Below are 15,333 nucleotides of genomic sequence, written 5' to 3'. Positions count from 1 at the left end.
TAATGCAATTTACCTAATTATACTAGGATGCTTACTGTGCAGCAATGTTGCCTGTGTGGCTACAGGCAATATTGACAGTATTACCAGTAAGAAATATAACTAAGCAACTTTTGGAACTGTCAGAGATGTATTCTTGTGAAAACATCAATTGCTTTTCATTATTCTTTGTTGATATTATGAAGAAAGCACTTCCTGCATGCGCTGTTGCAAGGGACGAAGCAATGACAAATAAGAAAATCCACAAAATACAGAACATTGTTGACATCCTCTGAATTGATTGTGGCCACTTCTTTACAAAGAGATGTATCGATTGCCTCAGAAGTAGAAAACTTGCTGTCAAATCAGGGTTGGCTCTGCGGCACATGGTAACTCCAGGCCACTTAGGGACCTGGGCCCTAAAGATGCACAGATCCGCAGATCCATTCATCCTGCACCCAAGTCCCTGCATTTTTCTTCCCTTCCAAAACATGAGTTTTCAAAGAAGAAATGAGAAATTTGTATATGAGAAATCCAGGCCTGATAGTTCAATCTGTCCAATTTGGTAGGTCAAAGAAAAAAGGAGCAAGCAGACAAAACTGTAAACTTATAAATATTTGCAAAGTATCCAGTTTGACTCTGATTTTCACTGCCATATACTGCCATCTAGCATGACCCATTGTTTACAAGTCTTTGGTCAGTTTGCAGTCCAATGAACTCAATCATACTTGGTAACCAAGTTTTTTCGTGTAGACATGCTGTAAAAGGTTCATTTTTCTCACTATTTACATAAAAGGACATACACAATTGGAAAGTCAAAGATGCAAGCACACACCTAAAGTGAATTTCATGATAGGTTGCCTCTTCTTCTATTATAAAGAGATTTGACTTCCTTGAAATAAGAAAAGTATAGTATGTTCTAAACAGCAACTGCGAAGAAGTTTCACCAAAATTGCACTGTTGTGCCGTTCAGAACATCAGAAAATAAATTTAAAATCTTCCACAGAGTAACTGCATTGATAGAGAAACCGTGGAATGCTCTGCTTGGAACTGATTGCCTCTTGCAACTTACTATGTTAACTTAGAGAGAGTATAAATGATTCTTGGTATAGTTATTGGTGGCAGATGGGGGGAGTGACAGGGAACTGAGAGAGTTATGGATTACAGAAAATGAAAGATAAGGCAGAAAAAAAAGAGAGCAAAAAAACAACAAACAAACCTGAAGTACCTCTGTCATACATATAAAAATAATGACTCTTGATGAATTTAAATTCATTCTAATTGCCTATTGAAGTCTAACCTTAGCATACTTTAAATGACATGCTGGTTAAAATTACTGTGGGGGGTGGCCCCTCTCTGTGATCACAGGATATTTAACTAATAAATGTCAGTAGTGTGCTTCATTAAGGCTAATGGCTGCAATACAAGTGGAGGACAGGGATTACATACCAGGTATTACATTCTCTGCATTCCTCTGCAAGTGTGGGAACTGTCAGGTGTGCCCTGAAAGGCTAACTGCACTTGCTGTGACAAAGGGGGCTTTTGAGCATGGGTGAACTGAAACATTACGAAGAAGCTACCAGTAGTGACATGACTGTGATGTTATTTTGACTGCAAAAGATAAGACAGATGCTTCTGTACTCAGACTTAACCTCCATGCAAGCATGCTTGGCACACACACTTGTTACCCAAGAACAATCGGTTTTTACTTTCCACAATACTTGTGCCAGTAACTGTGATTACTCAAACACTTGCAGGAAGCAAATGCCCAGCAGGCACAAGCATGTTTTAGTGTCATTCATTTACAACTTCTGAAAAACAGTCAAAGAACCTCAAAGAATCACAACTTTTAAGACAGCTTTCTGTATTTTCTAATATATAGATTATTCCACTAACCTCTGCTTCTGGATGTTTTCAGGCAACATTTTCTTAAGTAGAAGAGAGCTGTAGAGCACATCTTTCTATGTAGGGATCTCTCCAGTCCTAGGCAGCTCCCCCAGCTCTCTCAAACATACAGTATTAGTTCTTCCTGTAAGTTGGCCAAACGCATTACCTTTTTTGTTGTTAGTTTTGTTTTTGCGTGTGTTTTCTTTTTTCTTTTTTTCTTCGTTTTGTTTTCTACAGAGAATGTTTAACAGACTTGAGTCTGTTTTTAACTTGGGGCACAAATGGTTATGACCAAGTTTTATGTTATTGTACAGAGTGCCTGAGCAAATTTCACACTGCTTAAACTTGAAATTCTGCATTTAAACAGTCCTGTGATGTTAGCAAATCAACTGGACAATTACTGCTACCCTCTTACCATACTTTTGCATTCCATGCCATTCAGGAGTGATGAGAACATCAAGAGGACTTTTGAAGTGTCTCTGTAAAGGGCTTAAACTAAAGAGTAGTAATTTTAGAATACAGTAGATTCTTATTCTCCTACCAAAGTGCAGGCACACATATAGGATGATGGAGTGACAGAATGATTATTATTTATACATATTGTGATATACCAAAGTTAGTGCCAGATTTATAAACAGGAGGGACAGTTAAATACTAGTTGTACCCTAATTCTAGCTACTGTCTTCACTTCCTTCAATAGGTCGTACTACATTTTACAAGTGAATTGCTTCTGCTATTCACTCACTCTGAATACCTTAGAACAAAGAAAAATTCACAATCTTTTCATTCAGAGTAAATACACAGATGTGAAATAACCTGCCATTCAATAATCTTGCTGGTAAATCTAATCTGAAAACCTGAACAGCTAATTTCTCATCTAAACTGAAGCAAAAGATACATGAAATAATAGGAGATGAAACTGGAACCCAGGTTCTTGAGTTCGTGAAGTGCTTTTTATTTTCTGATGCTTCACCAGAGTTTATATTATTCTTATCTAGTTTTTATGCTTGAAATTACACTTTTCAGACACATATCTAAAATTAACTACACATTACAAATTCACCCACATATATACATGTTGTGAAAACACATATATGTCAGTCAGTTAAAGAACAAAGCTATTATAAGGCATAGTCAACATAGATTCATGAAGGGAAAGTCACACCTTAGTAATCTGATCTCCTCTGATAAGGTTGCCTGCTTGGTGGATGAAAGGAATCCAAGGGAATCTTTCTGGATTTTAGTAAGGCCTTTGATACTGTCCCTCATGGCATCATTCTGGAGAAACTGAGGCCAAGAGGTGACTTCACTGCTCTCTGCCATGTCCTGAGAAGGGGAAGCACAGAGAGAGGCATTAGCCTCTGCTCCTGGGAACCGATGGCACAGCATGGGAATGGTACAAAGCTGTGCCAGAGAGGTTGAGATCAAATATTAGGAAAAATATTCTTTGCTGTGAGGGTGGTCAAACACTGGAACAGGGTTCCTAGTGTGGTGCTTGATGCCTCCTGCCTGTCAGTGTTCAAGAGGCATTTGAACAATGCCCTCAGTAATATGCTTTAACTTTTGGTTAGCCATGAAGTAGTTAGGCAGTTGGACTAGATGATTTTTAAAAGTCCCTTCCAGCTGAACTATTCTATTCTACGCTACAAAAACTGTTCTTGTGTGTGATCTGAAACTGAACGATTCAGCAGGTCCTAGTCTGTAAGCCAGTGTGCTTACAGACAATTGCCTGTGACTCCAAAGGATTGTGCAAAGGAAGGCTAGGTTGGCTAGGCTGAGATCCTCGCTTTCCCAGTTGGTTACTCTTTTGTGACACTCCCAGCAGGAAAAGTTAGGAGCACATATATATAGTATTCATTCTCCAAAGCTCAAAGTTTCTGAATATGAATATACATACCCTACTGTCTCGGATGGTATTACCTCCATCCTTTTTGGCGCCCAATGTGGAGCTCAAGGAATTTGAGATAAGGATGACAGTTGAGAGAAGTAATGGGCCAAACATGGACTGGGCATTGTCTAAGAATGTAATAGTTGTGGAGAATTTAAGGAAGTAATACTTGTGAAGAATATGTGTTGTAGTAATGTGGTGGCTTCCCACAGGCATCAGCTCTTCAAGAACTCCTCCCACATGGCTCCGTACCACAGGCTCCATCCATCCCCCAGGAGCAAACTGCTCCAGCACGGGTCCCCCACGGGCGGCAGCTCCCCCAGACCCCCTGCTCCTGCGTGGGCTCCTCTCCACGGGCTGCAGCTCCGGCCCGGGGCCTGCTCCTGCGGGGGCTCTCCATGGGCCGCAGCCTCCTCCAGGCCACATCCACCTGCTCCACCGGGGGCTCCTCCACGGGCTGCAGCGTGGAGATCTGCTCCGTGTGGGACCCGTGGGCTGCAGGGGGACAGCCTGCTCCACCAGGGGCCTCTGCACAAGCCGCAGGGAAACTGCTGCTGCCTGCCTGGAGCACCTCCTGCCCTCCTGCTGCACTGACCTGGGGGGCTGCAGGGCTGCTTCTCTTATATTTTCTCACTCCTCTCTCTCCTAGCTGCTGTCACACAGCAGATTTTTTCCCATCTTATATTTGCTTCCCCAGAGGCCCACCCAGCATCACTCCCTGGCTCAGCTCTGGTCAGCAGTGGGTCCCTTTTGGAGCTGGCTGGAGCTGGCTCTGGTCTGACCTGGGGCAGCTGCTGGGCTCTGCTCACAGAGGCCACCCTACAGCCTCTCACCCCTACCAACACCTGACCATGTAAACCCAACATATGTATATTCATCTCCCACTAGTACCGCCAGTGGCAGTTTAGACCACCAAAAAATATTGCAGTACCCTTAGTAATCCAGTTCCTCATTTGAATGTTCTGTAAAATTGTTTTCACATTGATGGAATATTTTTGAGGGACTGAGGAGTTGTGGAAGGGCTTGAAGAAATTGATTGTATCCTTCTCACTACAAGCTGATGCTGTCCTGTATATGGTAAGCTGGACTATGTTGTTTTTGGAAGGAGTTTTCTGCAGATCCTAAAAAGCTGAAGAACACCCAGGCTGATGTATTTCAATTTGTTCTTTTCCACACCATTATTTTAAATGACCAGAAAATATTTTTCTGCTTAACTTTGATTCCTTCAAAAACTGGTCCTATGGCAACACTATGTATGTGCCGGCACGCAATACCTCAGGTTATCCAAAGGTTAGAATTCAGTGGTCTCTTCCTATTCCACAAATTAGTACACAAGTGGAAGTAAACAAACAAAATAGCGAAAACAGGAAAGAGATTTGCAGATGACCGTATGATAGCACAACAGCTATCTTTGCTAGGCTTGATCTACAGCCCATAGCAAACAACGGAAACTTTCCTATTACTTCTAGTGAGGTTTAGATCTCTGCCACAGTAACCTAAGCATAGGTCTACGTGTGGTTATCTTGCATCAGGATTCTGACAGCTGAGCTTCTACTTTTCAGGTAATCTCCTGTTCTTTAAGTGTTCAGTGTTATATACTGGAAATTATATTTTTTTTTCTAGGAAATAATCACCACTGTCTTGAGTAAAACTTGACTGGGATTCACTTTATTTGATGCAGATGCCTGAACTAGTGATGCTTGGCTTTCTTCAGAGCCAATACAGAACTGAAAAATCACTTCTAGGGTATGACCTATCTGACCTACATAGATGTGTACGTTTGGATGCGAGGAAGTGCAAAAAAGCCTTTTTCTTTTAACTGAGTATCAAGGGATCCTAGAACAAATAGGTCTGATTTAGATTATCTGCTCTTTAGGCATCTGTCCTTGATCAGATGATCCCACCCCAGGTGGCCTGAGCTGGACATAACAGACAAACAACATTACCAGTCATTTTTGCACAGTTACAGTGTTTAAACAAAAATGAAACAGAAGACAATGTCTGTGGAATAAACAATGTAGTGTTTTCTCCCATTTATTACTGTGGTATGAAGTCAATGGCTTACGAAGAGGAGGCTTAGCAAGCTAAATAGAAATGGTTTATCGAGCCCTTACCTTTGGGGATAGCAATCTGACAGCCCAGGTCATAGTCCTGCTGCAGCTGATAAAAAGCCACTTCCTGTAGCCGAGCGCGCTCCAGCTCAGAGAGGCTTTGAACGGGAACTGACTTCAGCCGAACACTGCGCCCTGACATGCTGTTCCAAGTGAAATCACCCTACAGGAAATCAAATGGGAAAATATGAAGCATCATATCGTACGCACAGTTTAATAAACATAACCATCTCTTCTACTGCAAGGAAAAACAACACAGGTCCTCTTTTTCTAAAAGGCCATTTTCTTGGACATCTCTAACCTTTCAAATATCTTTGTTTTCCTAAGACCAGCATTCCTTAAAAGGAGTACAGACATGCAAAACAAAAAGTCAATTCTGCCTGAAAACATTTAAGCAAGCATTGTTGCAAAAACACTAGGATTCCAGTAACCAAAAGCACAAAGCAGGAGAACACAAAACAAAACAAAACAAACTTGTCTGCTTTTCCCAGTTTGGTTGTGCTGTATGGTACTTGGTCGTCACTTCATTCTCTTCCCTGAGCATACAGGCATATAGACCTTTACAGGTCCATGGACAACACACATCTTATCTCTCCCAGCCTGCTAATCCCACTCCCATCCTTATGACATGACTGTGTTCAGATCAAGATTGACTAAAGGATAAGGTGTTTCACATTTTTGAAAAGCCATTATAATGTATGTGTTACAATTTATACAATAAAACAACATGAGATATGCTACATCTCTGTAAGGTACCAATTATGTTTGGAAATCAAATCAAAAGCTTTAGATGTTTTATCTCCCACCTGGGATGACATATACAAACAGCTATTCTCTTAGCTAGTATTTAGCTCAGGTGAGAGAAGTAATCATCATTCAAACGTAAGTGCAAGCACATAAGGAAGCTTAAAGACTGACAATTAACTTCAAGCAAGAATTTCAGTATTCATCAAAGCATCATCAAACAGCACATGTCTGCAAGGAGGGAATTTGTTTTTCATTCTAGCTGTACTAAAAAATAAACATCAAACCTGTCAGTAGGTATAACTTGATGTAGGTGTAGATAGTGAAAGAACTCTGATTTACATCAGCTGAGGTGTAAAGACAAATCCACCAGCCTGCCCTTCATCACAGCATAGCAGGCTTGCAATTAACAAACTTCACTTTCATTGTAAATGCCTATTTTTAGTTTAAACTTCAATATCTGTACCTTCACTGCATGCTCATTTTTCACCATCACTTATAATTCATCTATTCTATACACACGTCTAGAGTCAAAGGATGACCTCTGACTTTTAAAGACATTGGCTGAAGGATTAGTAACATTTCATTGTATTCAGCAGCTATGCATCCTAATGTACGGAAATACCTTTGTGCAAGCCTTTCCATATGATATTGTGAACATGTATGTACCTATTTATATGTACATATGACGTGTGTGTGTGTATTCACATATACAAGAGACAAGATCATTCACAAATATGCAGCATCATCTAGCAGTATAGATCAAAAGAATGACACATTGGAAACATTTTCTTATGATGTGCAAAATATATTTGAGTTCATCAAGGAGCTTTATTTCATAATATTTTTTGCAAGTCACTTGGTTACTGTGATAAATGACACTGTTTCTTTGATCTGAACAACTGTATATCTGTACACTCAATGAATGATATCAATATTTACATGGACCACATAAGTAAACTTTTGCACTAGCACTGGAATCAATTACTTTGAATTTGTCCTTTTTTTTGCTCCTTCACCTCATCCTCTTCTACAGCCTCACAAGCTGGATTTAGTAGTATCAAACTAAAAGTTTACAAGACGACACAAGCCAAGCTGACTAGCTTAACTCAAGTGAAACCAAAGCAGCAAGATTCATGTAAGCCTAATTTGCAAAACTGCAAGTAAATGTTTACATTTTTTAAAACGCTGTTGTCATTTATAGTTAAAAGTGATCAAGAACAGAATCCACCACCAGACAATGTATACTAAGAAACTAATTCCTTTCCAATCCTGATAATGCAGAAGAAAGAAAACTTTACAACTACAGAAGTATGCAATTCAATCCTCACGAACATATCATGTACAGAATGTTCTACAGTCAAGCTAGTACAAAGAGAGAAATACGGGTTTTTAGGGTAGAGCTTGCAAGATTTTTATCTTATCTATTTCTCTGAGATGAGCATTTTCATAAATAAAAATATCACTGGTAGACATTTTTCTGGTAGACATAACTGGGATATTTTAATTTTGAAACAGAAATTGGAGGTATGAATGATACCCCTTAGAAAATGATGAGGTAACAGCTTATGAAGACTGCAGGTGATTTAGGGCATGTTCTATTTCCTGTAGAGCACAAAACCAAGGGGGTAGATGGGGCTTTTATGAATTACCATAAGTTAAGTAAATATTAGTTAAATGGGATTTTGCATGGACACCCAAATTAATGCTCTTTTTCAAATAAAAATTACCATGGGCAAATCTAACTGGAAGTAACTGCATTCTCTGCCTCATCTCAGAGTTATCGTTGTAACAGCAAGCAGAAAGCTGCACCACTGCAATGCCACAGCTCAGTTGTTAGACCCAGCCACGGGAGTTTAACCCTGAACAACAGTGCTTGCTAGCTCCAGGACAGCACAGAATCAAGATTCTGTGTTTGGGACCCCAAAGCCTCTTTGCAGAGCTGTGCTGCTTTATTCGAGCAAATCAGCCAACCCAGCACTGTCTCAGGAAACTTACCCAGGCTAATTTTGCCTTAATATGGGTGCAATTAATATATACATATATTTTTTAAACAGGTCAAGTGTTTACAACCAAGCAAAAGAAGAAAGCCCCTGACAAGGTTATGAGGTCAACCATGATTTTTATTCTGGCAGTCTTCAAGTTCCCAGAACATCCCCCGGCACTCACCAGCTCATCTCTCGTTGGCTAAAAATGGTCGGATGCATACTCTGCATCCTTGAACGCCATGACAGATTGTTAAACAGCTTTATTGCTGTTTGGAATCACTCTGCCCAGTTTCTGTGCATTTCAGAAGGCATTCTTCTTTTACACTTGATGTGTTTGATAAAATCTCTGCTAGGTCACATTAACATAGGTTTTTACTATGCTAATGGAACACAAGTAATTAACTGAAATATTTTTGGAAGATCATGTGTTAGGGCCAATAGAATCTCCTCATCTGCTAAAGAAGACACTCAAGAAATGCTTCCTTGAAAAACTCTGTTTTATTTGGCAAATAAATATCAGTCTTCTTTGAGCCAAAACACAGTATTTTATGTTTTAATCTATTCATAGACTCCTAGGCTTTGTGGGACACAAGGTAACTTGAAAGCGTCCTCTTCCTTCTAATGCTCTGTGGAACTTTTACATGCAGCCTGTAAATTACTGCAAAATCAGCCAGGCTTGGGAGAGGTTCAGAAAAGTCAAGATCCCTTTGAGAAGGGGAACTAGTGCATTTAGATGAATCCCATCTGCCTAAAGCTTTTCTCTGCTGTATGGGAGGAACAGGGTAGGACAAACACAGAGAACATTTTCCATTTCTTTCTTCATATGAGGAGGCACATTTCATCAGCCTCCTTCAACTAATAGCTTGATGTAGCTCCTTGCAGAAGCTTAAGAGAAGATTTTAAAGCATCAAGTCAGGGTGACTTGTTTTTGAAGTCCATGCCCTGCATATGTGTTCAAACATACATACACAGCTACAGTATTTTTCTCTACTATTTAGACTGTAGGACTAGTTAAAACATGATCTGCAAATGGACCTTTCATCACCAAGAAGAAAAATAAACAACAAAGAAGAATATAAACAGGAATATTGCTCTGGGATAAAGTGATCAGCCTGATAGGACACAAACTACTAATTGCAAGGGTGCTTTCATAATTGACTTCTACGAAACCTTGACCAGACTAGAAGCCTTCTCCAATTTCTTCTGCCAACCAGTCATTTCTTTTCCCTCACAAGTCTGCAGCTTCAATTGCATTCTTCTCTCTGGCCCTCCCACTAACGTCCAGCATCTTTCCTCCACTGAACCGAGGAGTTCACTTATCGGGTAAGTAACTAAAATACCAGAGCAAATGACTCAGCAGAGGAGATGAATGATTAACTGCATCTTGTGCCTTTGAAAAATGTGTCCACTTTTCCCATATTTCTTGTCCACCGTCATAAGCACATTTTAACAAGATGCAGACTGCAGCTTTACTGATATTCTTTCAAACAAATGTTTTCTTTAGGGGTTGGGTGTCCAGTGGCTCTGAAAAAAACCCCAAGTGGTACATCCTGACTTAAGTAACACTATGCGCTTAAATTACTCTTAAGCATGTGTAGGCTATTCTTGTGTACTTGACCTCTTTCCCCTGAGCCTCCAACACGCAGCCTTTCAGTTGTCTGTTAGCAAAGTCCTGTTCTTCTATCCTTCGTACAATACAAACACTGGTTGGCAAATACTGCAAGGAATCCGGAATGTGGATACAAATCCACTGGCCATTACCTCTGTTGCTCACTGTAGAGCTTTAGGCCTTCATGAGCCATGTGAATCGTGGGAAATAAGAACCCCACACGTAGCAGTTTTCAATAATACAGTATTTTAACGTAAGATGCAAAAAGCAATTTTTATCTTACTGCATTATTGTCAATGTTAATGACTTTAGTCTGTACTCATTTAGGTAAATGCCATTATCAGATTAGTCGTCTACTTTTCATTAGTCTTTTGCTGAAATCCATTTGAAACCACTAAGATCAAAACCAATTATACCTACTTGTTTTTCTCCTACCCTAGCAAGACTTAGCCACGTGCTTGTAGCCAGATATGGCTCCAACATAACAGAGTTCAGCAATTTTCCACACAAAAAGATTATATTGCAAATAGCACGGCAAATATAGCATTATAATGTCTTAATTCTGTTTGCTTAATTACTTCTTTAAGCTTCATGAAAATGCCTGTAATTACTACTTCATAAACCTTTCACTTACACTGGTAATTTATTTCAACTCCCTCTAAAGCTACTTCCAGACTCCTCCTCAGCCATAACCCCTCAGATTTTGATGGTTCGTATTCCTGCAGCACAATCTGGATGTGCATGCACGTAAACCCTGTCTTCCTCACCTCCCCATGGTTGCTGTTGGTGTGAAGCACACCCTGCTCAGACATGACAGCCTTTCATTGCTGCACAGCCCTTCACCTTCATCTGAAGCCAGGGCACAAAGCACCACTCCCAGCAGGGCGAGAAGTAACAAGAATGGGGAATAAACTACAGAAAAGATCCATCATTACACACATTTAAGGACCAAATGTCTAGTCCTTTACTAAAGCCATCCTCAATAATTACCTCAGATTAACCAAGAGTTAGGAAACAACTGGATGGTGTGTGCATGCTGCAGCCTGACTCTTTCTGCCCCCCTATCTCCAGATGCTTCTTCTAAGCTGGCACAGCTGGAGCAGCAGGTAGGGTATTTGGTTTCCAGATCCCGTTACACACTAATGCAACCTAGACTAGTCTGGTTTCTCCAAACACATCGGGCGTCAAAACAGCTACTTCCAAGGGACTGCTGGTATGACAGAAGGAGACAAGCCTTTCAGATTGCCAAAATGGCATCTCTGTAACTGAATACGAAGGAGCACAAGACTGACTGCATGACGCTGAAGCATTTAGCAGAAGGGTGTGAACACGGATGCACAAAGCATGGGGCCCCAACAATTAATCTTCATTAAGAAAGTCTGACTTCATTAGCATCATTATCTAGGGTGACATCCTGTTCCCTTTGACATCAGTGGAAAAATTATTAATACAATGCCTCCACTAGAAAAAGAATAAGTACAGTCTGATGATCTTGTGTAGATATTCAGAGTCTTGCATTAAAGTTGGCTTATCTTAAGCTCTATTGTACTTATGCATGTTAATGTATGTACAGCTGTTAGTTTTGGCAAAGCATCACACCTCACAAAGCAACGCTTTAGGTATGCAACGCTTTAGGTTGCAAAGCTATTTAATGGCAGTTAATATAATCATGGCATTGCTACGGACAAACACTTCCTCACTCCTAGCTGCATCCTGTCTTGTTCCCAAGGCTGCGGATTGACAGCTGGAAATCTGGGTACTCAGGATCTGTGCTCCGCACAGCAAGCCAGCCCCTTGGGTACTGGCAGGCTGGTGTTCCCCACAGGGCAGACCCTGTGCACACCCCCAGCAGAAATACTTCATCTAGCAAGACAGCATTAGCCCGTGGCCAGGTAAGGAAACACATTTCAGAATACTACAATGGCAATTTCCATTTATCAGGGGAGGAAAAAATGCCCTTCTAACTTTAGTCTAAGGATAAACAGGGAGCGGAAGAATGAGCATGTTTTCACAGCAGTATTAAAATTGTTAAAATAAAGGGAAAAATATTTCCTGTTCTTCTGTGATCAACCTCTCCAAGTTTTCCAAATGCCTCAGGATACTATTTCATGTTTTGAATAGTTAAAAGCATTCCCTTTAAAAAAAAAAAAAAGAAACTGCATACAATGGAGATGTATTTCATTCCTTTTCTGACATTAACAAGTATTGCTGATATAAAAAAGGTATTGCCTAGCAAAACATTCATCCCTAACATGTCCACTCTGTACTGAACTTTTTACACATCCAGAACACTAACGTATTTTAAAATGCATCAAAAAAAAACATGATCAGATTTTCAGAATGCCTTACTTCAATGAATATCAACATTTTTGGAGGAACTGATCCAGAAGAATAACAATTAAAGAAAAAAGGAGCTGATTACTTTTTCGGAGGTGCCAAAATGGAGACAGAACACCTTAAAAAGCCTAGATCCAACTGTAGCTGAAGCTTTTCTGGACTTCACGTGAAAAGATTTCTGTGTATTTTTGTCAGTGAAAAGGAAATAAGCCATATTGCAATAGTCTGAATTTTGCTGCTGGTTGAGAGTACATGCACAACTGTCACGTGCATGCAGTAACAAGCTACACTGAAGTAATTATACCGCCTGAGACCAAAGTGAAAAAAAACCAACAACAAAACAAACAAACAAGAAAAAAACACCACAGTGTTTTCAGCAATCTCAGCACAAGAGATCTAGGATAGCCTTGGCTGATTAAGAGAATAAAATTTATTCCTTTCATCAGTTCACGTATCATATTTTGAGAGATTGGTGTGATGTTTTTTTCCAGTATAAGAAAAAGTTTCCTGCTTGACCAGGAATAATGTGAACTCTGTAAGCTAATGGCAGCTGACCCAAAATCAGATACAATAGCTTCATGATTATTATTTTTAGTGGCAAAGTTGCCTTGAATAGACCCTGCTCCAGCTTCTGCTACCAACATAAACATGTTCCTGCCCCGTGTTCACCTGCTTGTGAAGCTGAGCAACAAGCCCTAGGCTCTGCCCATGTTTTCCACTGTCCCAAATCCCTAAGTAGGTGGGCTCAGTCCTGACGGTAATCTTTGCTCGATGCAGCAGACCACGCAGCCAGAAGACACGCTGCAGACATTGATGCACTACAGAACTTCCATTCATATCATACTCACAGAAGCACCCATAGAATCACTCAGGTTGGAAAAAAAAATTCAAGATTATCAAATCTAACCATCAAACTGACCTTCCTAGTCCCACCACTACACCATGTCCCTTGGTGACACATCCACACGTCTCTTAAATACCTCCAGAGATTGGGACTCCACCGCTTCCCTGGGCAGCCTGTTCCAATGCTTGACCAGTGTGCTCTGTTAAGTTCTTATTAAATGTGAAGACCTCAAATGAGATTTTGAATATAAAATACTGCTCTTTTTCCTAAGCCTAACAAGGCTGACATTAAGCATATGAAAATGTAAGGCCTAAACTACACGAGAAATGCACTTAAACAACTTGGATTAAACAAATATAAGCATACATCCTATTTGTAGCTTTTTTCATCCCAGAGTAGTATGATAATGCCCCTGTGAAACAAAAACGAACAAAGCACCTTCTGCTTTCTGGCTTGTTTTAAACAGGGATAAAGGAAAATTGATGGGATCTCTGCTACTACAGCACAGAAGTTAACAATTTCTGCATCCAGTAATAAGTAATAATTTGACTGCAGCGAATGCTTTGAACAGACTAGGAATGGTATCTATTTCTATTATATTTGGTATAAAAAAATCCTAACAATTCAGAGAGAAGTAAATGACCTACTATTTTAAAGAAAGAATGCGTATGAGAGAGCGCACACAGTCATTTCCAAAGATTCAAAAGTCATATCAACCCGAGTATTGCATGCAAGATTTAAAAATATGTATGTTAGTATTTCAGTTTACGTTCTGGATTTTGAGGTTTCAAGATACAGAGAAATTGTATTACCTGACTTGAGTGTACAGCTCTAATCTCATTATGAAGTGAAATGAAATAATTAATTTCAGAACTCCAAGGACTGGGATTTGACTAACAGTAGTAAAGCCTTTAATTCAATACAAAACCCTATTTGTATTGTTTCAAGTGGTCCAAAACAGTTTTTTTCTATAAACTCTGACATTACTTAAAGAAAGGATTTTTTGGTCTAGGGAAAATGAGATTTGTTGAACATGTGGAAAACAGACACTCAGCTTACCTACGCACCAGGTTTAGTTGGAAAGTCATGCTATTTGCCTGGGGGGGTTGATTTAGTCGATGGGAACAAAATACAACGCATCTCCAAATATTTATATTTAGAAGCAAGAGAGCGAGAGCTCTCGGTTATTGAGGTACAATGGAGGGCTCAGGACCAAGCATGCTCTAATCCAGCTGGTGCAGGAGCTGGACCAAGGCTTCACCCCATCCCTGGCCCGTGTCCTCATCAGGAGGCTATGGAGTGCTCCAGCATTTGCTCCCACTACCGTACATATCCCTGGCAGAGGCTGCTGGGTCCTTCCAGAATGACTTGCAAAGCTCTTCAGGTGAACGAATGGCCACTTTCAGAGCTAATGTGGGCATGTCTGATGATCACCACCATCTCTCACCCATACTGCTGCTCACAGAGAGGATATTATTTCACTGAAGTTTGTCTCCAGGTCCAAGTGAACTACCCACCTCCACTTCAAAAATAGTTTGTTATTCAGGTTATTGTGCCACAATTAGTTACTGTGTCAGCTTCTAACCTGTGCTGAAATAAAGGTGTTATATGAGCCCTTTTCTTATTTAAGGGAGTTTTCTTCTAGTCATGAGTTTGTAACATCAACACCATTTCAGCTGCTAGTGACACAGACCATGCACAGCGCCACTTGGAGGCAAGGACAAGAGTATTTTGAAGATGTAGAAAGTAAACTATTAGCTTTTAGGGATTAGTAGGTTATGCTTCATTTGCTACATAATCACTCCACACTTTCACTTGGATTTCATCTCTCCCACTACGTTTACATATGCAAACACTGTCTGTCCTACACGCGCATGTCAGGCACCCAGGCACAAACCTGCACCAGTAAGCCAGCTGCCATGCTTTGGCAATCCACACCCATCCACTGG

The 15,333-nt window shown here is 40.3% G+C and overlaps 1 protein-coding gene across 9 annotated transcripts in view; it reads right to left on the bottom strand.

Moving 5' to 3' along the window:
* Positions 1 to 15,333, bottom strand: part of ARHGAP6 (Rho GTPase activating protein 6) — a 325,502-nt gene that overhangs the window by 55,788 nt on the left and 254,381 nt on the right. For all 9 annotated transcript variants that reach the window (XM_083821915.1, XM_083821914.1, XM_083821913.1 and 6 more), the window contains one exon: positions 5,866 to 6,025. In XM_083821915.1, coding sequence (XP_083678041.1) covers positions 5,866 to 6,025 — 160 coding nt within the window. The remainder of the gene's footprint in view (positions 1 to 5,865; positions 6,026 to 15,333) is intronic.

Source organism: Anser anser, assembly GCF_964211835.1.
Source record: "Anser anser genome assembly, chromosome: 1".
NCBI lineage: Eukaryota > Metazoa > Chordata > Aves > Anseriformes > Anatidae > Anser > Anser anser.
This window is presented reverse-complemented; position numbering and strand designations above follow the sequence as displayed.